We start from the raw sequence: 27,735 nt of genomic DNA, 5'->3' as shown, positions 1-27,735 counted from the left end.
GGAGGGGCACCTGCGCTGTGGCGGTGGCTTGGGGGTCTGGGAGCAGGCGGAAGATGTGCAGATATTTTACATGTATGCCTTCTTCTCGTCTCTGGCGCTATAGCTTCCCACAGTTGTTAGCAACTGCCCGTACCTGTTCAAGCAAAATTCATCCAACAGTTGCCAAGAGGTTTATTTTCCCTTGGCTGTCCGGTCCCAACTCCTGGGCTTTCCGGTGCCGGAGAGCAGGTGGGGGTGGGGTGAAAGGCGGCGATTAGTCACTAACTGCGGTCTTTACAGCTTTATTTGTATTGTTTCCTTGCCTTTAATCCTCTCAAATCCAGAAAGTCCCCCCGTCCAGCACCCCTGCACCCCCGCCTCAGCCCAGCTTGTAGGTGGACGCCGCAGTGGGGAGGCGGGGGTCGTGTGTGGGGGACAGGTGAAGAGACAACGCGGGCCCCCCAGCAGAGGGTCGCCGGGGATAGCGGCGGTCGCAGGGTCCCGGGGTGCGTCCGGGCCGCACCGCACGTCGCGGAGCCCCAGCGCGCAGGCGCGCCGCCCAGCGCCCGCGCGTCCCCCGCGTCCCCCCCAGCCCCGAGCGCCCCCCCGGGAGAGGGCGGCGGGCGCAGGGAGCGTGCGCGCGGCCCGCCCCGGGCGCGGGCGGAGGGGAGGAGGCGGGGCGCGCGGCGCCCAGCCCGCAGAAGCCGCGAGCCGCGCGGGAGGACGGAGCCCCAGCCGCAAGCCGCGCCGCGCCGGTAGGGGGCCGCAGACCCGGGGGCTTTCGCGGGTGGGCGGCTGGGGGTGGGGGCAGGCGGGGCGGGACTGCGCGCGACTGGGCCCCTGGGCTCTGGCGGGCTCCGAGGCCCGCGCGACCCTCGTCTCTGGAAACTTTGTGCTGGCGCTCCCACCTGCTCCCGGCGGTCCTCGCCTTCTCGGGGCGGCGGGGGAGAGGCGCCGGGCCCTCCGCAGCGCCCCTCGTCCCGGCCCCGCCTCGCCGAGCCTCGGCGCGCACCCCTGCTGCTTCCCCGCTGCCGCCGGCGTGCCCACCTCGGGACCCCGGCCCTCTGCGCTCGGTGGCAGGCATCCTCGTCTGCTCCTCTCCCCTCCTCCTCCCTGACCCCTCTGCTCTCCAGCCCCGCCATGGCCTCCGCACCCGGCCGGTCAGCATCCACTCGCTCTGGAGCCGACGGCGGCTTTTTGCGTCTTGCAAAGGTTTCTGGTGCATTGATAGAAGCAACTTGACTTTCAGCGACGCCAAGTATTCAACTTGAGTCTTTTTCTGCGGCAGTAGAGTGGTGTGCACAGTGCTAACGTGTCTTTTTATTTCCCCTAAGTACCCTTGCTCCACAGCGAAGTTGAGTTGTTGTTTGTGTGTGAAAGGAGTTGCGTGCTGTAGCCGCTTTAAGTGGATTGTATAACTATATTTAGGTGGATGTTGCCAGTGGTACCAGCCAGTGTTGTGGTAACTGGGCATCCCAGAGGCAAGGGAAGGAGGAGTGAGTTTACAAATGCAGTTTTACTGTGTAGGGATTTTTTGTTTTTAAACCACCTTGTTCTTTCCATCCGGCAGGACCTCAAGGCATTTAGCATGTGTTAACTCGTTAGCTGTTCGTTATAGTTTTATAAGAGAGGTAGGTGGAGAGCATTACCTTCCCGTTTTACAGATGTAAAAACGGAGGCAAAGAGCTAACTCTGGATTCTCACTAACCTTAAAGGAATATAGACCAAGAGATTTAACCCAATGTTTTCTGGAATGCCTATTGCGTAAGACCACTCAGAAATCTGGTGGAATGTTGGACCATCCTCCCTGAGGTTGTATAGATCAATTAAAAGGCCACGGCCAGCCAGCAGCAGCTCCATGCATGGGACTCAGATCTGCCACGAAGTTAAGTGACACTGGAAGTCACAACTTCTGTCTGCTTATTTCCTTCCTGCTCTTTAAAATGAAAGGAACAAAGGTGCTATATTCTTTGCAAAGTTGTGTGAGTGTGTCTGGACTCTGGAAGCTCCACTCCCTTGAGCTGCAATTTGGTTATTGTTACTTGTTGTAGACTCATAAAGGCCCCCAGTCTCGGTTCCCTTGAGAAACGCTGGGAATGAAGTAGCTCCAGAAAGAATAACCACCTCTTCTTCGCCTGAGACAGCTGAGAATTCACATCAGGGACAGGCTGGGACGGAGACCCCTGCCTGGGTGAGGGAAGAGAGTTGCCGGGAGGAGGTAGGCAGGAGCTTTGCACAGGCGGCTTGACACATGGGCCCTATTCCTGCCTCCAGCTCTGACTCATCTTCTGACGCTTGGGGGAGGAGAGGTAGTTGCTTGGTATTTTTGGCTTTCCCCCATAAAACTGGAGACAGTTTCCCTCATTCCAAGTCTTTTAAACGTCAGTGTCGAACGTGTCTGTGCTGTTCTCATCTGAAATCTTTCATATTGGTTGACTGCAGGTATGAATTCTGTAATACTCTTTAATAGAATGACGTAAATGTATATTCATATCATAAAAAACTGGCCAGGTATATATAAGTCCAGGAAATCCTTTAAAACTTCAGCATTTTAAAAAGATGGACTTTAGAGAGGGATCTGTTGGGTGAGATTGCAATTGGGATTTTGTTTTAAGGCAAGGTGGATGAAAAATGCTTTTTCCCAGTGTTACGAGAAATACGTTAATCATTCTCTGTGTAAAAAATTTAAACTAAACTAATAAGGTTAAAGCCTTCTTCTGAACATCTTTCTCAAAAATAACTGCTGGTATTTTTATCGGTTTATGTGTATCCTTTTAGAATTTTCTAAGCATTGTCATAAATGTCTTTTTGTACAAAGCAATTTTTAACTGAAATTATTTTAAAATCGACTGGGCCTCTTCATAGAGATTTGGCTTCTGTCCAGAACAGGTAGCCTGCTTTACCGATTGTAAAATTTTAATAATCCTGATAGCATGGTGGTATTTCTCAAGGCAACAGGCCAACGACCCCTTCTTGACTTCAGAGTAGTTGAATCGTTACGATCCTGGGCTTTACTCTCAGGTACAGAAGAAAACTTTCCTATTTTAAAAAAAAAAAAAAATCTAGACCTACAAAGTGTTTTGTCTTCCTTTGCTTATAATTAGGCATCAAAGGGAGGGGAAGGCAGGGAGAGTTGCTAAAGCAACGAAGGCCTAAGTATAAACTTAACACCGCTAACATTTAAGGTGGTAGCTTTATTATTTATGAAAGCTTCACTGGGATGAAGACGAAGAAAGGAAAGGAGAGTGTTAATGTGGGCACAGTTCAAATCAGTAATTTCAGGAAATGAATGAGTTAAAATTCATGTCAGGAATTTATAGATTTCTATATTAAACATTTACTGAGGACTTTTACCATTGCTAAAGGTACTATGCTGAGTGCTGGGGAGAAAGACAAATAAGGTCCGTCCCTGACCTTTATGAAGCCGACCGGCTAACAGTGACATTCAGAGAGGATTGGCTGGAATTGCAATGGTTCTAAATTCCTGGAAATCAACATTGTATTTATTTAACCTTCTAAATTGTGAAGTATAATGTACAGAAAAAGGTATAAAACAAATGGATAACTTGATGAACTATTTTAAAGAAAACAGAAGTGTAACCATCTTGCAGGCTAAGAAGCCGCCTCCCCCTCCTTTTTCCTAAGGACAACCTCTGCTCCTCCCCCAGAGGTCACTTAGCCAGAAACCACTTTTATGGAAATCACTTCCTTCCTTTTCTATAGTTTTTACCCCCTAAATATAAACGTCTAAACAACATTGTTTCATTTGGCCTGTTTTTACTTCTGTACAGATGAAATCAAAGTAGGTATTCTTTTGGATCTTTCTTTCTTTCAGTTGGCATCAATGTATACACCCACACCTATATAATTTTTTGTTTAAATTCCTACAGCATGCTATTTTTTAAAGTTCATCCATGTCGTTGCCTGTGACTGTAGTTAGTTCAATTTTGTATGAAAGTACTGCAGATTATCCACCCACTGTTGATGGACATCTGGGTTGTTTCTGGTCTGGAGCAATTTTGAGCAGTCCTGAGTCAGGTGTGCATATTTTCAGCTTTACTAGTTGATGCCTGTTTTTCAAAGTGGTTGTATCAATTTACATTCCTTCAGTAGTGTCACCCTTGGATTTATAATCTAGTGTATTTGCTGTTTAACCACAATATGCTTGGACATTTCTTGAATGAATGAATTGAATGTCACCTAGGTAGTCTTATCCCTGGCCCATCATGTACCAGTGTGTTTATATTTATTTTCTTGTTTATTTATCTTTTTTGGACTAACAAACGATTCAAACACCAGAAATGGTTTTTTCACTGCATTTGGTTGAGAAATACCTAATAGATCCTTCCATCAATCTATTTTTTTTTTAAATAGATGAGTAGTTACAGGAAAATTTAAATATGCAAAATGGAGTACTGAAAATAAAAGTGTCTGATACCTAGAAGTCTTTTTAAGTTCTTGTGTAAATCCTGCCTCTGGTGAATGCTTGCACTGTGTCCAGCCTTAAATGTGTAGGGCAGTCAGTGTGTGATGTGTGCGGGCAGGGAGGCCTGTCCTTATGACAGTACCTTCGAGGACGGGGCTCATGCACTCGTGTATCTGCATATTCCCTTAGGAGCACTGAGCACAGACCCTGGTGCCGCCTGCCTTGGCAATTTCACAGTAACCACAGCTTCTTTGCTGCAGGAATAAATTGCTCTTTTACAACCTTTAAAATGTACTTTTCCCCCCAAATCTTCCTTTGTGTGAAAAAGTAAAGGTAGCTTAGAGCTGAGATTTTTGTTTGTTTTAGAGACAAGGTCTCACTGTGTTGCCCAGGAGGGTCTTGAACTTCCTGGGCTCAATCTATCATTCCTCCTCTGCCTCCGGAGTAGCTGGGATTACAGGCAGTAGCTGGGACTACATACACTCGGGCTGCTTAGAGCTGAGTTAGATAGAATTCCTGCCTTCTGAACAAACAGTTGCCAAGTTAACTTTGATTACCCATGTTTGGTTTTGCCAGCTGGATTTAAAGCTAGCTGGTTGTGTGTATGTGTGTGTGTGTGTGTGTGTAAAAGAAAGAGCAAAAGAGGATGGGGGAGAAAAGCACAAGTCACCTGAGGACAGTTATTAAATTCAGGTGTTGGCTGAGTACTTACTATGTGCCTAGTATTATGTGCTAACAGTCTGGCTTTAGAGCAGAATGTTCTACAGTTGTGTAGGTTTACAGAGTACCCTCAGGTGGATCCTTTTTTCTTTTTTCTTAGCTGGAGGGATGATGGAAGAACACTAGCCAAAAGAATGTGAGATTTGTAGTTCTTTTTTATTTCTTCTGTAAGGCATCTTGGAAAATGGCTAAATTACTCTACTTTCAGTCTTTATTTACATAAATTACAAGTACTTTTTGCTTATTATAGTAAAGATTTTTTCAGATTCTCTAAAATAATCATCATTTTAGAAACCACATGTATATAAATTAGAAGTTTTCAAGAAAAGGCACCCACAGGAGGAGGAATTAAAAAGTAGTGGCAGAACCTCTTAAATCTGAGTGATGGCAGGAGGAATCCTGTTTGTGTTCTTTGACATCCTCTCGGCCTTCCAGCGGGCAGCATTCACGAGCAGCTCCATTTCCCACCTGTTGCAGGGCACGGGCAGTGCAAGCCCTGGCTAGGCCCTGTCTGTGCAGCCTACCCGGCTCACCTTGGCACTGCCCTTTCTGGCTCATACAGAGAGATCGACTGCAGGTCCAGTTTGCTGCAGTTCGGTCAGCTTTTCCACACCCCCTGCCATCTTGAAGTCTCAGTGGACAAAAAGTCTCTTTTGAAATTCATATGTAACTGCTGGGCTTACTTCTGCCTTTGTCCTGGAACAGTTTCAGCATCGATGGCCCATGGCAGGTTTTTTGACTCCTTAGGTCTTTGAGTTTGTGGGTACATACGAGAACACTCTTTAACAAGAGCACGCTGCTTCTGCTGACGAGCAAGCATTACGTGGCAGAGAGCCCTGTAGCACCAGCTCTCCCCTCCTGGAAGAGAGCAACCTTCAAGTGAATTTGCTTGAAGTTTTAAGGAAGCACTGCTGAAAATAAAATCTGGGAGAGTACTGTCAGCATACAATTCAATACAAATTTGAAGTTAAGATTTCTAATTAAGCATTTTGCTAATTTAGCCATTGTGCCTCCCTGGTGTCCTTGCTGACTTCTCTCCCACTAAATCGACTTGTTATTCTGGCTCCTGTGTCAAGTGCATCGGTGGGCACAAGGCCAGAGGCTGCAGAGGGGGCTTGACTGACAGCTAGTTGTTGTTCATTCTCTATTAAAATATTTTTTATTTTTAGAAATTGAAATCATATGGAAAATTACAAAGAGCAAATTAACCAACATCATTACTCACCGCTCAAAATCATTGGTCATACTTATCTGTCTTGTCTTTTATAAAAAAAAAAAGCATTATAAGTCAAAGCTTCCTACGGCCCCTTCTCCTCCTTCTCCATTGAGACAATCACTCTCATGAATTTGATAGGTTTTCTTCCAACTCACTTTATTTAAATATTAATACCTATTTATTAAAAATCAAACAGTGCATTTTTTAAAATGATGTCCCTTGAGTCATACAAACTGCATTTTAGTTGAGTGTCAAAAGGACACAGAAATATCTACTAGCCTTTATTTCGCACTGTCACATCAGTTCTGTGTTTAGGGAACAGAACCCTTTCATGGTTAAAGGTTGTACATCATTTCACATATCTCTTATTAACAAACACTAGAGAAATAGTCAGTGTTTTATAGAGCTTCAATTACTTGATACAAACTTTCAGCCAAAGATGATCCAAAATGGAAACGAAATGGAACTTTTTGTAATGGATTGTATCTTAAAGCCAAATGACTGCTGTATTATTTTATTTGGAAATAATCTTCTTTAAAAATAAATTACATTTATTGAGTTTCTTGTTCCATTTATCCTCCTAGAAATTACAGTAGATAATATTTATCTTTTCCACAGTATCAGTTTAATATATTTTTAGAAATACTACTTGCTAGAAATATAAATTCCCAGGTTTTCGCCTCCAGAAATTCTGATTAATTAGGTGTAGGTTGGGTCTTAGGAATCTGCACTCTAACAAGCATTCTAGTTTATAAATTCTTTCTTTGTTTTCCTTAAAGTAATAATGAACTTTTAAGGACTGAGATCTTATTTATGAAAAGACTGCATTTTCTGAGATTGTGGTCCTGCTTCTCAGAGGGCAGTAGTGACTTTGGCAATTTTGAGGCAAACTCATACCTACCTGGGTTTTATTGCTGATATGGGTGATTTTTTTTTTTTAAAGTACTCTGCCTGTAGATATTCTGACTTATCTAAATCAAAGTTTACCAATTAAGCAAGCATCTATAATTCACATTTAATTTTTACCATTTACTCCTAGAGGATTTTAAAATACTATTTGTATAGGCTATTTCTCAAATTGGTTTCCAGTTGTCACCAACCAGGTTTAAAGGTAATTGTAGGCCGGGCGCGGTGGCTCACGCCTGTAATCCTAACACTCTGGGAGGCCAAGGAGGGTGGATTGCTTGAGCTCAGGAGTTTGAGACCAGCCTGAGCAAGAGCGAGACCCGTCTGTACTAAAAATAGAAAAATTAGCCAGGCATGGTGGTGTGCACCTGTAGTCCCAGCTACTCGGGAGGCTGAGGAAGGAGGATCACTTGAGCCCAGGAGTTTGAGGTTGTTGTGAGCTAGGCTGATGCCACGGCACTCTAGCCCAGGCAATAGAGCGAGACTCTGTCTCAAAAATAAATAAATAAATAAATAAATAGAGGTAATTGTGGACTTCAGCAAGCATTTTCTTGGTTTAGTTTTATCAGATTTTTTACACCCAAAGACCATCTCATACCTAGCAGTTTAGGATTTTTAGAGATTAATATCCAGATTATGGATATAAAGCACAATCAGACTGACCTTATGTTCCTTAATTGCTTTCTCTTTGCAGTTTCCCCACCATGCCTAGTGAAATGTGCGTTCAGTCTTTGGATGGGTTGATCTGTTGTGGTCAGATTGTATGACTAATCAACAAATGGACAACTCAAGGAAGGAGGGTTCTGGTTCCCAGTGGGATTATTAATTTTCTGTGTAGAGTCTGGGAAAGCCTCTTCAGCTCTGTTTACCTCTGATTCCTCATCTGGGAAACCCAACAGCAGAATGATACCATCCCATGAGAGGCTGAGCATGCTCACGTTGCTTACACAGGACAGGCCCTTGAATTTGCTTCAGCAAGTCCAGAAGGACAGGATGAAGCAGATTAATGAGAGCAGCACTTCTGACACTTTTTAAATTTTTTAAATTAATCTTTAGAGACAGGGTCTCATTCTGTTGCCCAGACTGGAGCACAGTGGCATGATTATAGCTCACTGCAACCTCCAACTCCTGGGCTCAAGTGATTCTCCTGCCTCAGCCTCCTGAGTAGCTGGGACTGCAGGTGTGCACCTGTGTTTTTTAAAAATGTGTATATGGATCACCTGGGATGCTGTTAAACTGCAGCATCTGATTCTATAGGTCTTGGGATAGAGCCTGAAATTCTGCATGTTTATCAAGCCTGAAGGTGGTTTTGATGCTGCTGGGCCTTGGGTCACACTTTTTGAGTAGTGAGGGGCTTATAGAAAAGGGCCTGTATTCTTCGTTCAGAATCTAAAAATAAGGAGACTCTTGAAAGGCAAGAATGGCAGCACGTTTTGAATGGATTGGAGAGAAAGCATGATAGTACAATCTGTAAGACACCTCCCCCAAAACAACTCAGTTGTTCAGCACCTTGCTGTTTTTATTTTGCTTTGATCCTCTGCCTTCTCTTTGCATTGGTATAGTACCCAGTTCGCACCAGTCATTTGGTTCACTTAATGTTAGTCTATCTCTTATTGTTAGTGGTTTTTATATGTGTGACTTGTGTCTTCTCTTTAAGGTGATAAAATCCTAGTACAGGGTTGTGCCTTTGTTTTTTAATGTGATTTGACCAAGCACAGACTTCAGTGTCCAGGGTTGTGTCTCATTTCACCTAAAGGTGAAATATTCCTGTTGTAATTACTGTTGCTGCATAACACAATTCTAAAACTCAGTGGTGTAAAATAATTATTTGTATTGTGCTCATAGATTCCTGTAGGTCAGGAATTTGGACCTCACATAGTGGGGACAACTTGTCTTTGCTTCACAATATTTAGGGCCTTAGCTGGAAGATTCAAAGCCTCAGAATAACTTGATGGCTAGGAGCTAAAATCATATTGAAGTGCCTCTACCCACATATCTAGTGGTTGATCTTGGCTATCAGCTGGGACCTCAGCTGGGCTGTTGGCCAGGACATCCAAATATGGCTTCTCCCTGTGGTGGTAGCTCTTTTGGGCAAATTTGGGCTCCCTCACAGCATGGCAGCTGGGTTCCAAGAGCAAGTCCCAAGAGAACAAGGTAGATGTGGGAGGTTTGTAATCTAGCCTCAGAAGCATCATTTCTACTGTATTTTCTTGGTTGAGGCAGTCACAGAGCTTTCTCCAGGTTCAGGGAGAAGGGACATCAGCCTTACCGTTGGATGGTAGGCGTGTCAAGATTACATTGTGAGAACACCATGTGGGATGGGAGGGAGATACTGTTGTGGCCATCTTTGGCAAATACATTGTGCAGCCGTCTACAGCAACACTCAGCACAGTGTTGAACACATAGCTTGAACTCAGTAAAATACTGCTGTGTCAATGAGTGGTAAGTAGGCACTGAGGTGGGCGAGGACCAAATTGAAAAATTCAATTCCAGATGTGAACAGATTGACCCATGGTACCCAAATAAATGCACATCTTCACCTTTTATAGTTATTGATAGTTTCTCCCTCCTGTTTGACTCATTTTATTTCCAACATGGAGAATCCATGGATTTATCATACAGAATGAAACTTGAAGTCTGTGCATCTGTGTCACGATACTGCCATGTTTTTTTCCTGCTCTCATCAAGTGGACTGCCCATCTCCGAATTTGGGCCGTGGCTAGTCTACCTCCAGCAGCTAGCTAGTATCTTACAGCGACTGGCTTTTGTTAGGCTCAGCGAACACAGTGGGAAAGGGCCAGTGGTCCACACAGCGACACCGAAATGGTCAGCCCGGTCACGACTACATAAGCAATTGATCTATACCTGCATGTCACACTGGGGGAGTATTTGTGGCTAAACGAGAATGGGGTCTCTGTCTTTAGCTTCATGTGTATTGTGTGTATTTATCCTCATCCCAGAACACTATCATATCAATTAATACGGTGGGAAAAGCAAAAATGCCCGCTCCTCCAAGCGTAAGTGGAAGATGTTGAGGTGTTTTAGCCAAATTGCGAAAGCTTTCCAGGTGACTGAGAGCAATTTGTGAATATCTTTTACTTCATTTTACTTTAATATGAATATTACTCATTGTTTGAATTTTATTCTTAATGTTCTATCAGAAAGTTATTTTAGGCTGGGCGCGGTGGCTCACACCTGTAATCCTAGCACTCTAGGAGGCTGAGGCGGGTGGATCCTTTGAGGTCAGGAGTTTGAGACCAGCCTGAGCGAGAGCGAGACCCCGTCTGTACAAAAAAAAAAAAAAAAAAATTGAAAGAAATTAGCCGGACATGGTGGCGCATGCCTATAGCCCCAGCTACTCAGGAGGCTGAGGCAGGAGAATTGCTTGAGCCCAGGATTTTGAGGTTGCTGTGAGTTAGGCTGACGCCACAGCACTCTAGCCAGGGTGACAGAGTAAGACTCTGTCTCAAAAAAAAAAAAAAAAATTAAAATTAAAAAAAAGTTATTTTATATTAATGCAAGATTGCCACATTGTGATTTTATTTTTATTTGTAAACAATTTAAAACAATTATTTTAACATTTATAAAGTATTCAGATGTTTATTTGACTATTTTAACTTTCCCCCAGTAGAATGCATTTCTGATTAAATAATGAAAATGAATGAGAAAAGTAGTATTTATTTATTTATGACAGTGTAGGCTAAAATGCTTCTATTTTAAAAAGAATGACTTCAAGAGTTTTTTAAATAAAAGAACTAGATAGATATTTACTTTGATAAGTGAAAATGTGATTGCATAAGCTTGTCATCTTTTTCTTTCTTTCTTTTCTTTTTTTTTTTTTTTTTGAGACAGAGTCTTGCTTTGTTGCCCCAACTGGAGTGCTGTGGCGTCATCATAGCTCACAGCAACCTCCAAATCCTGGGCTCAAGCAATCCTCTTGCCTCAGCCTCCCAAGTAGCTGGGACTATAGGTGCTTGCCACCTTGCCCAGCTTATTTTTTCTGTTTTTTATAGAGATGGGGTCTCATTCTTGCTCAGGCTGGTCTCTAACTCCTGACCTTAAGTGATCCTCTGCCTCAGCCTCTCAGAGTGCTAGGATTACAGGCGTGAGCTACCATACTTGGCCTTACATAAGCTTTTCAAGTATAAAAAAGTAACAGTGTAGGCCTTCAGTATGTACTCTGACCCTCTGAAATTCCTAAAGCTAAAAATATTTCAGTCAGATCATTTTACACAGTCATCTCTAGAACCATTGTGGCCATTTTCTGTTTGTTCACCATGAGAAGAAAAAGCAGTAGATAGAATTAGATAGAAGGTCAGGTCTTTACCTGGTGATTCTAGTGGTTGTCAGCATTTTTTAAAAAAGAAAAGAAAAGTGGCCTCCATGGCACCAGGTTGGATGCTCAGAATAGATGCAGGTAGCAGTTGTGCGTGGCGGTCATCACCGCTGCAGGCCCGGATGCCAGTGCTAACCACAGGGCTGTGCCTGCATCCCAGGAGCCCTCAGTGCTGGGACCAGTCGGTGGTTATTAGCTTATGCATTATTGAGATTACAGGCCCCCTAGGAAGACACTAATTCTGCATTTTGTTTAGTACTTAGTGCTTGATGCTTATTATTCAAAGAGAACAGCATCATCTCTGACGAGCTGTTGCTTATGGCTTGTTAAAAAACAAACAAACAAGCCTCCCTGGGGTTGGTTTAGGATAATCCTCCTTTCTGTCCTTCACGGTACCCCACTTCCATTCCCCTGGCCAGGAAAGCATTTTTTTCCTCCAAGAAGTAAATGCAGCTGCCAGAGCAACTTGGGAAGGCCAAGTTGAACACCATGGACAGCGACGTGGACAGTCTGCAGCATTCTCCCTTCTCATCCTCCTGCCAGAGACCAGTGAATGGGAGTGGCATGTTCACTCAGAGCGCGCCATGCAACTTTTGATCCCTCAAATATGGGTCAAACTCTCCTTTCCCCATCTCCCAGGGCACATTTACTAAGTTGATTTTCATGCACCTATGATGTAATACCCACGGGTTTTTTTATTCTTTAGGATCAGGTTCTGCTAATCTTAGAACTGCACCAAACTAGGGCTTCTTCTTGTGCCTACTCTGGGACTACTCCTTGCCAAGGTCGCCCTGCTGTCAGGAGGGCTTTCTGTGTGCTGCATGGTGTACCAGGCTGTGGCAGTAGTTCCCTGTTCTGGCACTAGGTGAAACTGGAGCAGCTCAGCCCATCTGGACTCAGTCTTTTCGGGAAGCAGCATTTTACACGTTCTTCTTGTGCAGATCCAAGACCCCCTTCGTACATCGCAGGCGCCGGCTGGTGGTGGTGGAGCGCTGTAGGGCAGGTGATGGGAACACAGCTGTCCTGCACGGTCATGCAGAGAAGCAGTGTGTGGTCTCGAGCGAAAAGTCTGGATACCTTGGATCTTTTCTTGGTTTTATTTGTCTTCTCAAGTTGAAATGCTCTCACCCTTTCTGACCCTTGCATTTTCCAATCTGTAAAGGGGGTCAGGTGTGCTATGTCAGAGGGGCATCTATGTAATGTCTGTGCCCTCTGAGTGCTCTCTGGCAGCAGTTGTTTTTCTAAAACTTTGGACCAGCTTTGGCATTTTAAGCAGGTTTATTGGCAGGAGATGGACTAGCAGCAGCAGGGATGGAGCATCGTGTCTGTCTCACTTGGATTCTGCCCTGAGGGCTCACAATCTGTTTTCCCTGCAGCACCAAGTACCCTATCACTGCTGAGTTAACAGAATAAGCCAGGCTTCCGCAGTGAGCCTGGGCACCCTGCCCCGGGAGGGCCAGTGGCTTCCCAGACAGCATGATTATTTGGGAGGACACAAGGCTGAGTCCTTCTTAATTAGACAACAGTAATTTTCACTTGAACATGAGCTAAAAAAAAAATAAAAATTAGACAACTAGATAACCTACTTGGAAATTTGATTAGCATCTTCCAGATTTTCCACATTGAGGAGAGCTTGAAACCAGCAGTTTGAAGGCCTAATTCTATGTTTAATACCACAGCGACTTTGCTTTGTAAATTAGTAGGATTCCGCCAGGCAAAGACTAGGAAGTGGCAGGAGACTGTTCTGCTGTAGGAAAAAGTGTTCTCACCTAAAAGTTCCTGCCCTGTTTATATTTTACATCCAACACACGTACACGCACACTGCCCTGTGTGACTACGCCCTCGTTCCTCCTCATGATGCAACTTCACCTGTACACCTCTCCCCGTGCCCCTGCAGCATGAACTAATCATCAGATGTGGGCTCCCAAAGAGGGGTGTGACCTTGGGTGAGGCGGCTCCCTCAGACGAGGGCAATTTCTGGGAGGGACTTGTGAGCTGTCAGCACCAGCACCCTGCATGCCTCAGCCTCAAAGGGAATCTACGTAGCACCCCACAGCATCCCCCTCTGCACTGGTTCTCAAAGTGTGTCCCCTGACCAGCGGCATCACCCATCACCTGGGAAATCCAGAACTACCGAATCAAACTCTGGGGTGAGGGCCCAGCAATCTGTTTTAACAAGCCCTCCAGGTGATTCCAGTACATGCTCAAGTTTGAGAACCACTGTGCTATAGTGATGTAACTATTTTTAAACTTTTCTTTTAAAAAAGTAATGTAAAATGTTAAATATACGTATGTCCTTTGACCCAGCCCTTGACTCCTAGGCATTTAACCAAAAGAAAGGAAGGCATATGTGTACACAGAGGACCTGTACGTGAATGTTCATAGCAGCTTTACTCATGATAGGTTTAAACTAGAAACAACCCGATGTCCGTCAGGTGAATAAACCAATCATGTTACCTAGTATATATCTACACAATAGAATACTCAGCAATAAAAAGGAATGAACTATTGATAACCCAACATCATGGATGTCAGTGTAATTATGCTGAATGAAGGAAGCCAGACTAAAAAAAAATATTGTAGGATTCCATTTATATAAAAGTCTAGAGTGCAAACTACAGGGACCAAAAAAACCCAAAATCAGTGGTTGCGTGGGAATGGGGTTAGAGGGCAAGAGAGGGATGGGATTATAAAAGACCATGAGGAAATTTTGGTGGGGGTGATAGATGTTTATTATTTTGAGGTCATGGTGTCTCAAGTGTATACATATGTCAAAAGTCATCAAGCTGTACACTTGTTTATCAGTTTGTATGTCAGTTATATCTCAACACTCAACAGAACTGTAAAAAAATAATTTTTTTAGAGACAGGGTCTTGCTCTGTCACCCAGGCTGGAGTGCAGTGGTGCGACGACCATAGCTCACTGCAGCCTCAAAGTCCTGGGCTCAGGTGATCCTCCTGCCTCACCTTCCCAGAATGCTGTGATTACAAGCATGAGCCACCATGCCCAGCCCCCAAAATAAAAATTAAAGTGTGATGGTTACCTGGGAAAGGCAGGGGAACAGGCGGGAGAGGAACACATTTTTAATGATGTTCACGGTGCTCTTTATATCATCATATAAATGAATAAAAAAGGAGGGCCACCATGGAAAAGAAAAATTAAAAAATGTCAGATTGCTCTCGTGAGCACTAGTGTTCATGGTTACAGCCACGTCCTCATTGCCATGTGCAATGTCATCACTCCTGGCCACGCCCCGCCAGTAGCTGACGTAGGCTTCTTCCCTGGTAAACGCTCTCCTGCATCGTGTTATAGTCACATGGCTGCTTGTCTTGCCTGCATCTTGCTTAACTATCCTACCCGCTGTGGTGTCTGGTCTAGTCCTTCACACTGCTGGGGTGACTGAGGGTACATGGAAGAGACTCTAGCTCAGTTTTTGTACCTTATGGCCCAGTGAGCATTCTGCATTGCCTTAACATTTTATTGATATGTTGTGGTCTCTGAATCTTCTTCTTTCAAAAGGAAATTTGTGTTTGTAATTGCCAAAACTATATTTAACTTTGTCACACCATGGGTTATATGTCATTAACGAAAAGCTGAGGCTGATTTTTTTTTTTTTTTTTCTTTTGAGACAGCGTCTTACTATGTTGCCCAAGCTGCCCTCCAACTCCTGGGCTTAAGCGATCCTTCCACCTCAGCCTCACAAGTTACAGGGATTACAAGGGAATGTCACCATGCCTGGCTTGAGGTTGCTATTTCTTACTGGTGCATTCCTTAAGTGCACACCTAGAAATATTTAGCACACCTTCAACTTCCTAGATTTATTTCAGTCAAACCTGGTTTAGTATTAAAAACCCTTGAGGAATTCTTTTGAACTTTCTGATTGGCCATATCCTTGGTTCTTTGTCTTTCTGCAGATCTGATTTGTAACCACTATAACCAGCACTACTCAGGACCTTCTGGATCCAGACCGAGGGCTCCAGTGTACGCCAGACTGTTGAGCAAGTGAGTAGCCCCAGGACTGCCTCTGTGTGGAACCTGGGGATGTTCTCAGCTGACTGGAGTCACTTCTGGCTTCCCTGTGGTGCCCTGGGTGCAGGTAGCAAGCACACTTCCCACTGGGCACAGACCGTAAAGCATTGTGATTTGGTGATGAGAGGAACTGGTGTGTCCAAAATCTCAGGAAACCATTGTTACTAACATACACTGACATTTTATAGTAAACGCTGTACAAATGAGAGAATATAGATTTTCAGTCAGTGGGATTCATCTTGGAGCTTAGAATTAAATGATAGAACACGGTGAAGTTATCATTTAGCTATACCCAGGGTCAGGTTAGGTAAAATGCTCATTTAACTCATAGGAATAAACAATTTTAAGACCATGACCTTCCTGGAATTATTTCCATGGAGATGCCACAGCACAAGTTATGCAAAGCTAATTGGATTTCCAAAGTGTTCACATGTCACAAACAGGATGGGAAATAGTTGCTTTTAAATAATAGAGGGCTAAGGTGATCTGACTTTTCTGCACCTGATCTAAGTCAGTATCTTTTTAGTTCATAAAGGCAGGTCATCAAACACATTACCTAAGGTGAGATCACTTTCATACCTTTGTAAGATCGCCATGGCTAGGATTAGGGTTGGGAAAATAACAGCCGTCGTAGCCGTGGAAGCCGACAAGTAGGCAAGAAGTGCATGAAAAGACATGGCGATGGGGGACCAGAAAACCTGATTTCTTCCTCATCACCAAGGAATACCACTCCCTTCATTAAGAGCAGGACCCCGCAAGACTGTTGGGCGTGTTTCTGTCTTGAACTTTTCCAAAAACAGGATGGATAATAGGATGACTATTTCCATTTACATTTTTTTCTTTTTTTTTTTTGACAATCATCAGAGAACTGAGTTTTACATTAATTTTACATGTTGATGTCTTAGACTACTTTTCCTCTTAATTGATAGAAAATAATTTGTCTACATCCTTGAAGGAATGTACTCTATTATAAAAAATAATTTTAATCTTTTCACCTTCCATTCCACAAACACTGCAGAAAGCTAGGATGAATCAGTAGCATTTAAAGTACTGACAGAAGCTGGGTGTGGTGGTGCGTGACTGTAGTTCCAGCTACTTGGGAGGCTGAGGCAGGATGATCACTTGAGCCCAGGAGTTTGAGGTTACAGTGAGCTATGACTGCCCCACTGTACTCCAGCCTGGGTGACAGCAAGACATTGTCTTAAAATAAATAAATAAAAAATAAAGTACTGACAGATCCCTGTATTTTGCAGGAAAGAGATTGTGATTTTGGATTCCTTGGTGGAGGAAAACAAAACATTCTGGTCTTGCCCCCAACGATGCAAGTGTGATTGCTGGCGTCTTCATGAGCTCCAGAGGTCACAGCACGCTACCAAGGACTCTCATGGCCCCTCGGATGATTTCCGAGGGAGACATAGGAGGCATTGCTCAAATCACCTCCTCTCTCTTCCTGGGCAGAGGCAGTGTGGCCTCCAATCGGCACCTCCTCCAGGCTCGTGGCATCACCTGCATTGTTAATGCTACCATTGAGATCCCCAATTTCAACTGGCCCCAATTTGAATATGTTAAAGTGCCTCTGGCTGACATGCCTCATGCCCCCATTGGACTGTACTTTGACACCGTGGCCGACAAGATCCACAGCGTGAGCAGGAAGCATGGGGCCACCCTGGTGCACTGTGCTGCAGGGGTGAGCCGCTCGGCCACTCTCTGCATCGCTTACCTGATGAAATTCCACAACGTGTGCCTGCTGGAGGCGTACAACTGGGTGAAGGCCCGGAGGCCTGTCATCAGGCCCAACGTAGGCTTCTGGAGGCAGCTGATAGACTACGAGCGCCAGCTCTTTGGGAAGTCAACGGTTAAAATGGTACAGACGCCTTATGGCATAGTTCCAGACGTTTATGAGAAAGAGTCCCGACACCTGATGCCTTACTGGGGGATTTAACGCCACCAAAGCCTGCATCAGCAGCCCCCGAGCAGTGCCAGCATCTGCTACACACTGTCTGCTCCCCTCTTCACCTTTCTTCTCAAATGGTTGACTTTTGGTTCTCCCTCAAGTGTTTTTTACACTGGGTATTCAAGTTTATTTTAAGAGATAGGGAGGGAGGGGAGGGACATAAGGGGAATGCATACATTGCTAGGAACATTTTTAAAACTAACATTTTGGAATAGTGTTTATGAAAATCTTGAACTGGCTTTTAATCATTTTTAACAATTTGAACAGTTTAATAAACTGTTTGGTTTTGCTTTATTCTGAATCCCATGCCTTTTGCCACCATGGTAGGTGCAGGAGGAGCTCAGTGCAAAAATCACTTAGGGCCCTGATTAACCCTTTAGAGACAAGCTTTGCCCAAGGCTGCCGACCAAACAGATGCTTAGGGAAGATTGATACCAGCTTCAGTCTCTACTGGATTAGCCCTACTCTTTCCTTTCCCCTCTATTATTTAGTAACTCTGTAAGTTAAATAAACCTTTATTATTTAGCTGTTAAGTAATTATAATGAAATCTGCAAAAGCCCTCTTGGAATCAATGTGCCCAGGATATTAGCATTATTTTTAATAAATATATCTGCTTAACATTAAAATTTTTACTAATAATTTCAAGGTGTGTGTTGATGGAAGAAAGATGCTGTCTAATAATTATGCTACAATATGGCTCTTGTGACAATTATGAACACTACCCCAGCCGAATCATGTCAGTGTTTCACATTCTTGCAGATGGGCAGATATATCATTCACAACACTGGAACAGTAGAAAATAGTATAGGATGTACACTCTGATGAAAGGTGCTGTTTTCAGTTTTTTCTTGGTAAGTGGAGTGCACCAAACCAGTGAATCCTCTCCTAAAGGAATTGGTTTTCAACAAAAGGTGTGTCTCTGCCTATTAACTCATAGAGGAATGCCCTAACCCGAACCTCAATGTAAGTTATAAGCAAATAACAATGGCTTCCTTTGTTTAACTTTGGAAATGTCATCCAGTTCACTGCTCCTAGTAAATTTGACAGCACAAGTCATCGGGGATGTGGCAGAAGTTTAATGAGCTCTTTTCTATTCACTCCTGGGAAACCACTGGCGTTTACCAGGTTGCCCCTTACTTTCAGATAGGAGAGCCGCCTGGAAGTCTGCCCAGACAATGAGAACCATTGTCACAGCACTGCTTTATTCTACTTCACTGGTCAAGTAGATTGTAGCTTGCTTATCAGTGCAATGATTTCTTAGATTTTTTGGTCTATTTTGGCAGGAAGCCATGAATATGCCAGTAGCTACATATTTAGACAAATTATATCTTCCAGATTTTACCTGGTTTGTAGCAATGACGTTCCATCTAAATTCTACCTTTTCTTGTTTTATGCCACTTGCCCACTCTTAAAAACATGCATCATTATTGTCTAAATAGGAAAATTAAAATGAAAAAAAATTAAAATTAACTACTGTTACTGTCTGTGAGGAATCAGAGGAACCAACAACTGCTACATTAACATATGATCCAAAAACAATAAAAACAAAATAATCCAGGGAGGCTATGGCTTTAGTGTGAACCCTTCTTTAAGTCCAGTAGTCTTTGAATAAGACCCCCAAAACAATCATTTTAGTATAGTAAGAAAACACCTGGTGACATGTTCTTGGTAATTAAAATTTCGTAAGAAATCTGGCTAACAGCTCTATTGGGATGTAGCTAAGAGTGTTCTTCACACTTGGGAAGCCTAACACCTTTCTCATCTAAGTACTGGGGCCCCTGTTCATCCTAATGGCTTGCATCTATGTGAAATCTTAACCCAGCAAAGACAAGACCAAGAGAAAGTCTAGGAGTGTGACATTCTTCTATACTTGTGTTTTACTGTCAGTGTAGTTTAACAAGTAGTTATTTCAGAGCAGACCCTGAAAGTACTTTAGAGGTCAAGCTTTATAATGTCTAAACATGTCAATTAGGGCAACTGTTTATTAAAATGTAAACAAAGGAAAAAAGCCACACCATCTTTAAAATACAGGACCAAATTGCACATCACAGACAACCCATTTCACTATGGACCCATGGCTACAAAATGATGAGCTATCACACATGAATACTGTTTTTAGCCACTTACACTATATTCACTTCAACATACAATGTAAGTAAAAATTTTGTCATAATGATACTTCGTTAGAAAAGTATTTGTAAAGTGGCATTTTTCAGCCAAGAGCTATTCTGGTTAAGCTTTATTTCCTCAGATTGACCTTGCAAGGAGAGGGCTTATCAATATTGCTATTTGGTGCACACTTTTCCAAAGAAATACTAAGTAACCTAAACATTAAAAAACCACAGGCTAAACACATCTTGCCCTGCATTCTGACATTTGCTGGAATGGTCTACAGCAGTCTATAATGCTCCCTTCTGAATAGCAAATGTCTCTGAAAATGTCAGAGTTTATTAGCCATTCACAAAGGGGTTTGACCGAGAAGGTGTTAAGGAGAATTTTTGTAGTGGTCCCAGCACAAAGCAAGCATTTCAAATTTCTGTACCATACAGCCCCTATCATCTTTTCAAAGCTTGAGAATACACTAATTAAATAGGCAAGTAGAAGACATCTTTAAACAAGACTGAAAAAAAAAAAACCCTCAAAATATGTATATGTACACAAAATATTCAAATAATTAAAAATATACAACTCCTGTAGAAGGCTAACTAGTAGCCACAGGAAAAATAAAGCATGGAAAATACCCCAATATATCCGTACTTCTCTCTCAAGCATGTCCAGACAAAAATTAAATTACACACTAAGTCATAAAAATTTTAAAGGCAAAACACAATACGAGAAAAGAAAAGTGCTTATTAATCGCCACTCAAGCAGTGGGGTGAAGCCGCCTGACACAATACACAGTATGGAAATAAGTAACCTTGGTTACGGTTTCCAAGGACACTGGGCTCTTGGCTAACGAGAAGAGCTGAGGTAAAGCTGAATGCGATGTTGAGTCATTTTAATAAATGTGGCTAAATAAAGAAAAGCAGCACAATGGTGTTCCACACTCCCCAAATCCTTATTGGTAGTATCTAATTAAGCATTTCAAATATTAAACAGATATGAAAGGTAGTGGATACTTTTCACAGCAAAGGCTTTTTGTGGATGTCTGCTGAATTTTCCCCTTACATCTCCCAAGGAGTGACTAAACCTATCATAGTTGGTAAGGAAGGTGGTGATTGTACTTAGGAATTTTATCTGAGGCATCCTGGAATTTATCTAGGAATAGGAACCCATCTGGTTAACAGGTAAGCTTACTTTTTAAAATGTCATCGATATAGGGCCACTGTGACCAAAATAGTTCATACAGCATTTCCAAAAAATGTTTCAGCAATATAAATTCTGTCAAACTGGGAAGCATTCTTATTGCAAAAGTAGATTCTTTTATTGTGGTTCCGTCATGGAATTTACAAGACTGATTAGAAGCCTGTTTGAATTCTGGCGCCATGTTGAAACACCCGGGCTGACAGGGATGAAGTGGAGCACAGAGGCCTCAGGAGACGCCTGCTGAAGACAGGCCGACCTGTGGTGTTACTAACACCACTTAGCCCCGTGGAGGGCAAAGGCTCTAAAGGTGACAACTCAGAGACAGCTGCCTCAGTCATTAGTAGAGGGAGATGGAGCAAAGAGCAAATGAGAAACACAGAGGCACGCATCAGTGCGTCTCTGTGCGTTCTGGTGCGTAGCAAGGTACAGCAGAAGCCTCATTTACAGCTGTTTAATGAAAATGTTCCACACCTTTCTTGGAGAAAATGTAAGAGGTGTAAGATGGAACAAGATAGAATTTGTCCGAGAGGAGAAAATAAACTAATTACGTAAGAGCAGCAATTATACAGACAAAAGCAACTTTTTCAGCTTAAAAATAAAAACTAAGTCTAGGTCAGAGGACCCAAGTCACACAAAGTGAAGCAAACAAGATTTAGAATTTCTTCATAAAGCACATAATCAACAATCCAGAGAAATGCGTGTCCTAGATCGGTATGTTCTTCCTAGGAATAGCACAGCCTTTAGCCACTTAGATTTTTTTCCCCTGATTTTATGCGTTCAGTTTAAATGGCAAAGACTATTCCCTAAACAAGAGAGAGCATGAGCCTTTTCCTTCTAAAATTCAGCGCTGTTTCTGAACAATTTGTTCCACTGCTTCTAAGTCATGTATCTTTACCATAAATATACATCACACTGTTCTCCTCACTAGGCTGGGAACTCCGCATTTTCACCTGAATTAATTTTCTGGTCTTTATTATCAACACTGCGAAGTCAGGCAGTGTTGGGCCCTATGCAGTATCTTTGGACGTCTGGAGACAGGCCACCACAAAGGTTGCATTCCTCTGCCTTTCCAAGTCTTGTCTGAGATCCACGTTCAGTCTTCGTGTGAGGCCAAACAGGTTTTCAGCGAAGACTCCTAAGGGGAAGGATATCTATCCTGATCCACAGGATTTGGGCTTCCGTCAAAATGAATGTTCTTCACCACTGCAAAATGCCCAGGCATGTTTTGGGAAAAAGTCTTTTTGAGAGTTGACAGTTTTAGAAATGAAGGAAAGGAGCAGAGAATTGGTTCGGCTGTGACAGCAAAGTTGGTAAAATCCGCCCTTACCTGCCTGCCATTGTCCAGCGGAGACCAGCAGAACCTTCTCTATAAAAAGATAGAGCATCAGTTTAATCACAATTTCCCCTTTTTATTCATTGCAGGTATGAACAAACTGAATGTGGATAAATGCATTCTGCTTCACAGGACAAAATGTGTTTAGAAATAAATAAGCACTGGCTCAAAACAGTCTTGCCAATTCCCGTCCCACAACAATATTTTTCTTCAAATGTCGATTCTTCACAGTTTCAGTATTGCAGCAGCAAATCATTCCTTAGAGAAAATTGTGGTCCATATTTTAGAACATCTTAAAAGAACTAGAGATAAGTGAGCAGACTTCTGGTGCCACGTGCGGTTTAGGTAGGGCCATTTCACTCAATCCCAAAGACTGGCAGTGGGAGTGAGGGACCAAAGGCTCTGCAGGAATGACTGGGACCCTCCTCAGTGCTCCCCCCACCCTACCTCTTGGGGAATTCTTCATACAGATTCATGGATGTGAACTTTGCAGTACTTGAATTCTGTTTATTGGTCCCTGTCACCCCAGGGGGTGTGATAAGAAGAAAAAAAAAAAACAGTTGGTGCTTCATAGAGGAGTTTTTCAGAGTAAATCAGGCAGGATGAGGCCAGGAGGTTTTGGTTCAACACAGTTGATCCAGAAGTTGGCACAGCTGGCGTGATACTGGTGCCCTCCATATGCCAGCTTGAAGCTGTCTGTTTCCGAGTTGAATGCCTGCCAGAAATAAACAGAGATGTGGGGCAAGTCAGGCTTTTTCTGCATCTGAGAGCTTTTCAGCAACCCCACATGTACACCTCTCCAGGTCACAGAGGCTGAGGCCACAGTGACACACACACAAAAGCTAAGCAGGTAGCTACAGGAATTCAAGTGAGAAAGTGTTTCACTGCTAATTAAAGGTATAAAAATGGTTACCACTAGACCCAATTTCAGCAAAAGGTGGCCAAATCTTTCATAGAAAAGGCAGACAGAGGTTACGGGAGGAACGGAGGGACCATGATATGGGGAACTAAAGCAGCCCAGGGCAGTGGGTAATTCCTATCCCTCCCTGTGCTGAAGGAGCCCTCCTCGTGAGGCTGGCACTCGACCATAACATGGTAACACGTTTGATTTCTGTGGCTGATTACCATCATGAAAAAATTATAAGAGAGAAAATAATAGATAACCCTTAGGGTCTAATGGCACTGGATGCTGATAACTAAATCTACATAATTAAAAAGTCAAACAGGTGTAGTTTGCAACAAATAAATAAATAAATAAATAAATCAAAAACCTCTAACTAAATGGACATTAAACATGTAAGAATTATTTCCAAATGAGCAGTAGCTATAGTCAGCCAAAGTAGTCCAAACCTCAACCACTTCCTACGGTGAGTTTCCGAAAGCACTGCAAATGAACAAGCCTCTACCCAAACTATTTGTTTTTTATGTGTTAACAGCTAAATCCTGAAGCTCTTTGATCTCATTCTGTGTGTCACTACAACTTCCAGTCTTCCAGAAGTTGCTCATTCTGTTACCCTGTTCATTGCAGAGAAAGAGAACCGCAACACCAGAAGCCAATTATGAGACACAAGCATGCAAACAAGACAAAAGTGGACCCACACGAACATATTAGTTGATTCAATCAAACATTATGGGAACAAGGATGACTCATAAAGGATTCATGACGGGAACGGTTCAGGATGGCAACGGAATCATCCAATTTGCCTTCCACACTCAAAATTAAAATGGAGACGCTAAGATAATGTGTAACTGGTTCATACTTTTTTAGGACGTTCTTCTGCAGGCTTCTCTTCTTTCTGAAATAATGTTGAAACCATAAGGTCAACCAAATTCCCAGAACAGGGCCTCTTGCCTCCAAGTAAGTCCTCACAGGTTTACCCTTTGCTGTTTACCCCCCCACCGCGCACAGGCTGCTGCAGGCACAACGAATCGCGTGCTTGTTAGGAAGGGAAGAACTGCATCCGTTCCCTCTACAGCTCCCCCCACTGCCCTCTTCAAAGAAAGTATCTGCTTCTGCAGTCGGCTTTCGGGACTTTAGAAAAATCACAAATTTGCGGGGAAGTGGGTTAGATGAGACTGTTCCCCAGAGTCATGTTAGAGAAGCCCTATGCCATCTGCAAGGGGAAACCATGTGACTTACTCGGCTCCTGGAGTCCACATTTAGGAGGCACACCCCACAAGCAAGTTCCTGGGCGTTTTTAATCCCGGGCCGCAGCATACAGGAGGAAAAGTCCAGCGAATTTTCATCTGGCTGTGAGGATGACAAAACACATGGGTGAGAACCTCACAATTCCAAACGCTGTTTGCTTCACTCCGATCACTCGGCCCAACAGCAAGTACCTCCGATACAATGATTTAGTTTCCCAAACAGGGACTGAGTACCTGTGATACTAAGTAGACCTAGAGTCTGGGTGCTAGGGATGCAAGTAAAACACAGCCCCATGTCCTCTGAGAACCGCAGTCTGCATGGGCCAGGTGGGTATCAGGGCGGTACAGTGCCGTGAGTACTCAGGGCTAAGTACTGAGTGCCAGGGCATAAGGGTGGCCCAACTCAAGGGGGAAGGGGCCTGAAGCCAGAGAAGGCTTCCCAGAACTTAGGATCATCCCGGCTGAGTCCTGATGGGAATGTGCTAGGTGAAAGGGATGGGGTCGGGTGAGGGAGAGGAGGGAAGGATGTTCCACGTAGAACAAGCAGCACAGGCAAAGGCCTCTAAGCAAAAGACCGGGCATGGGAAGAAATCTAGAGGGTGGGAGCCAGTCCATGAAAGGAGGCAGCAGATGAAGCTGGAGCATGAGGACCGTGAAAGGATCATAAGGGGTTGGGACTTTATCCTGGGAAAGCCACTACGGGTTCCAGCTGGACCACGACACGATCAAGACTGTATTATGGACAGATCCCTCTCGTCGCAGTGTAGGCAGTGAATTGGGGGTGGCAATCCTCAAGGTATGGGCTGAGTTGGAAGGCTGCTGTAGCAATCCTGGAGACAGGTACAGAGGTCAGAACAAAGGTAGCAACAGTGGGAATGGAGAGAAATGGACACAAGCAAGGGCTACGAAGGCAGTAGAGTAACCAGGCCCGGGTGACAGGAGAAGCTGGGGCGGGGGGTGGCTTGGGCAACCGAGAAGATTCACACAATAAGGCAATAAGGTACGTGAGAGAAGGAGCAGGTTTGGGGATGGACGATGCGGAGCAGAGTTCAGTTGGTACAAGCTGGGATGGAGTTGCCTGTGGCACAGCTAAGGTCAGACGTTACAGAAGCAGGGTTGGAAGCACAGGCCTAGGGCTCAGGAATGAGGAGTCGAAAGTCTCTCTTCAATAAATATAACAATACCTGGTAAGCGAAGCCCTTACTTGTGCCAAGCACTATGCTAAGCCCGTTACATGCATCATCTAATTTATTCCTCACAAAAAGATCAAGGAAATATGGAGAGTGTAGTGCAGTGATTAAAAGGGTAGGTCCCAATTTTAGAAAGCTGTCGGCCGGGCGCGGTGGCTCACGCCTGTAATCCTAGCACTCTGGGAGGCCGAGGCGGGTGGATCGCTTGAGGTCAGGAGTTCGAGACCAGCCTGAGCAAGAGCGAGACCCCGTCTCTACTAAAAATAGAAAGAAATTATATGGACAACTAAAATATATATACAAAAAATTAGCCGGGCATGGTGGCGCATGCCTGTAGTCCCAGCTACTCGGGAGGCTGAGGCAGTAGGATCGCTTAAGCCCAGGAGTTTGAGGTTGCAGTGAGCTAGACTGACGCCACGGCACTCACTCTAGCCCGGGCAACAAAGCAAGACTGTCTCAAAAAAAAAAAAAAAAAAAAAAAAAAAGAAAGCTGTCAATTTCTTAAAAGTTAAATATACATCTACTATATAAGCTTGCAATTCTACTCCTAGATATTTATCCAAGAAAGATGAATGTATCAACAAAAAGTCTTGTACAAAAACTATTCATAGCAGCTTTATTCATATCAGCCCAAACTGGAAATAGCACAAATTTCTACTGGAAATGGATAAACTGGCCAGGCTCAGTGGCTCACGCCTTTAACCCCCAGACTTTGGGAGGCTAAGGTGAAAGGACTGCTTGAGGCCAGGAGTTCAAGACCAGTCTGGGCAATATAGCAAGACCCTGTCTCTACAAAATATTTATTTTAAAAAAATGGATAAACAAACCATGGTATATTATTACAAAAGGATCAAACTGATCTACCCAACAACATAGATTAATTTTTAAAACATTTTCCTAAGTACAAGAAGCCACACAGAAGAACATATATATACTACATAATTTCATTTCTATAAAGTACTAGAACAGACAAATCTATGGTGATGGAAATCAGATCAATGGTTGTTTTTGGAATCAGATCAAGGGGCTGACTGGGAGGGAAGGGGCAAGAGAGAACTTTGGGGGGTGATGATGGGGTGTGGGATCCATGGCTATCAAACTGATCCAACTATACATGTAAGATCCACTGTAAGTTCTTAATATAAAAAAGCCTCGAATAACCAAAAAAAGCACGAATAAAAATGATTCAGAAAAGTTAGATTCTTAATGTGAAGTTTTAGAAATACCTAAATCAACTTTTTTTTGCTTATATATACCTGACAGCAGTTTCTCAACCTTGGCACCACTGACACTTAGGCTGGATAATTCTCGTGGGGATTGTCCTCTGCATTGTAGGATACTTAGCAGGAACCCTGGCTTCTTTGGGAGCAAAATCGCTCCCTCCCAGTTTTTATTTAGAACTACTCTCCAAAGAGAAAAGTATGTGTGTGCACACAGACATATGCACACCACAAACACGTGTAGTTTATTATAAATTTTACTGATATAAAAGGAAGTGTAGCATACAATTTACAAATAATACACAATTTTCTTTACTGTAAATTCCATATAGTCAATTATCACAGAATGCTTCCTTTGATTTTTGCCCAACTCTTCGATTCATAGTTCAACCTATGGTTGCTTTCACAAATGAGTATACTTCTGACATGAATGTTGGTTGGTATTTTCACGTTAAGCACTAAAGCTAAAGTGAAACAACCAAGACATTATTTCAGATCTTCTCTGGCCTGTCAAAGCCTTGAGGAACTTCTTTGCCGAATCATAGGTTTTTTGTTTGTTTGTTTGTTTTTTGGTTTTCTGAGACAGAGTCTTGCTCTGTTGCCCGGGCTAGAGTGCAGTGGTGTCATCATAGCTCACAGCAACCTCAAACGCCTGGGCTCAAGGGATCCTTCTGCCTCAGCCTCCCAAGTAGCTGGGACAACAGGTGCCTGCCACTATGCCTGGCTAATTTTTTTTCTATCTTTAGTAGAGACGGGGTCTTGCTCTTGCCCAGGCTGGTCTCGAATTCCTGAGCTCAAGTGATCCTCCTGCCTCAGCCTCCCAGAGTACTAGGATTACAGGCGTGAGCCCACCATGCCTGACCTAAAGGGAAATTTTAGATGGGGGCCTGACGAGTTCTTCTCAGAAGGTTTATCCTCTCTAGCAGGAGGTGAGATTATCAGCCGTGTCTGAAACAGCAGCAGCCTTGTGA

The 27,735-nt window shown here is 43.5% G+C and overlaps 2 protein-coding genes across 10 annotated transcripts in view; one reads left to right on the top strand and one right to left on the bottom strand.

Moving 5' to 3' along the window:
* Window positions 1-676: 676 nt before the first annotated feature.
* DUSP14 (dual specificity phosphatase 14) lies at window positions 677-18,188 on the top strand. 2 transcript variants are annotated; one of them, XM_069481053.1, is made up of 3 exons: window positions 677-734; window positions 15,498-15,585; window positions 16,866-18,188. In XM_069481053.1, exon 3 carries the CDS (start codon window positions 16,958-16,960, stop codon window positions 17,552-17,554), a length of 597 nt encoding a protein of 198 aa, XP_069337154.1. In that variant the 5' UTR covers window positions 677-734; window positions 15,498-15,585; window positions 16,866-16,957; the 3' UTR covers window positions 17,555-18,188. The 2 variants fall into 2 exon arrangements, with proteins under 2 accessions (XP_069337154.1, XP_069337155.1); XM_069481054.1 differs by lacking the exon at window positions 677-734 and adding an exon at window positions 2,369-2,421 and having other exon boundaries at window positions 16,866-18,150.
* A 3,269-nt stretch (window positions 18,189-21,457) lies between these two features.
* Window positions 21,458-27,735, bottom strand: part of SYNRG (synergin gamma) — an 84,782-nt gene continuing 78,504 nt past the window's right edge. For 7 of the 8 annotated variants that reach the window (XM_069482302.1, XM_069482303.1, XM_069482306.1 and 4 more), the window contains 3 exons: window positions 24,347-24,457; window positions 23,967-24,002; window positions 21,458-22,921 (listed from right to left, as the gene is read on the bottom strand). In XM_069482302.1, coding sequence (XP_069338403.1) covers window positions 22,790-22,921; window positions 23,967-24,002; window positions 24,347-24,457 — 279 coding nt within the window. In that variant the 3' untranslated portion in view covers window positions 21,458-22,789. The remainder of the gene's footprint in view (window positions 22,922-23,966; window positions 24,003-24,346; window positions 24,458-27,735) is intronic. The other variant, XM_069482305.1, reaches the window with a different exon arrangement.

Source organism: Eulemur rufifrons, chromosome 9 (genome assembly GCF_041146395.1).
Source record: "Eulemur rufifrons isolate Redbay chromosome 9, OSU_ERuf_1, whole genome shotgun sequence".
NCBI classification, from domain to species: Eukaryota; Metazoa; Chordata; class Mammalia; order Primates; family Lemuridae; genus Eulemur; species Eulemur rufifrons.
This window is presented reverse-complemented; position numbering and strand designations above follow the sequence as displayed.

What these genes read in the sequence shown, in the direction of transcription:
- DUSP14 (XM_069481053.1), top strand. Translation starts at nt 16,958, where the DNA reads ATGAGCTCCAGAGGTCACAGCACGCTACCAAGGACTCTCATGGCCCCT.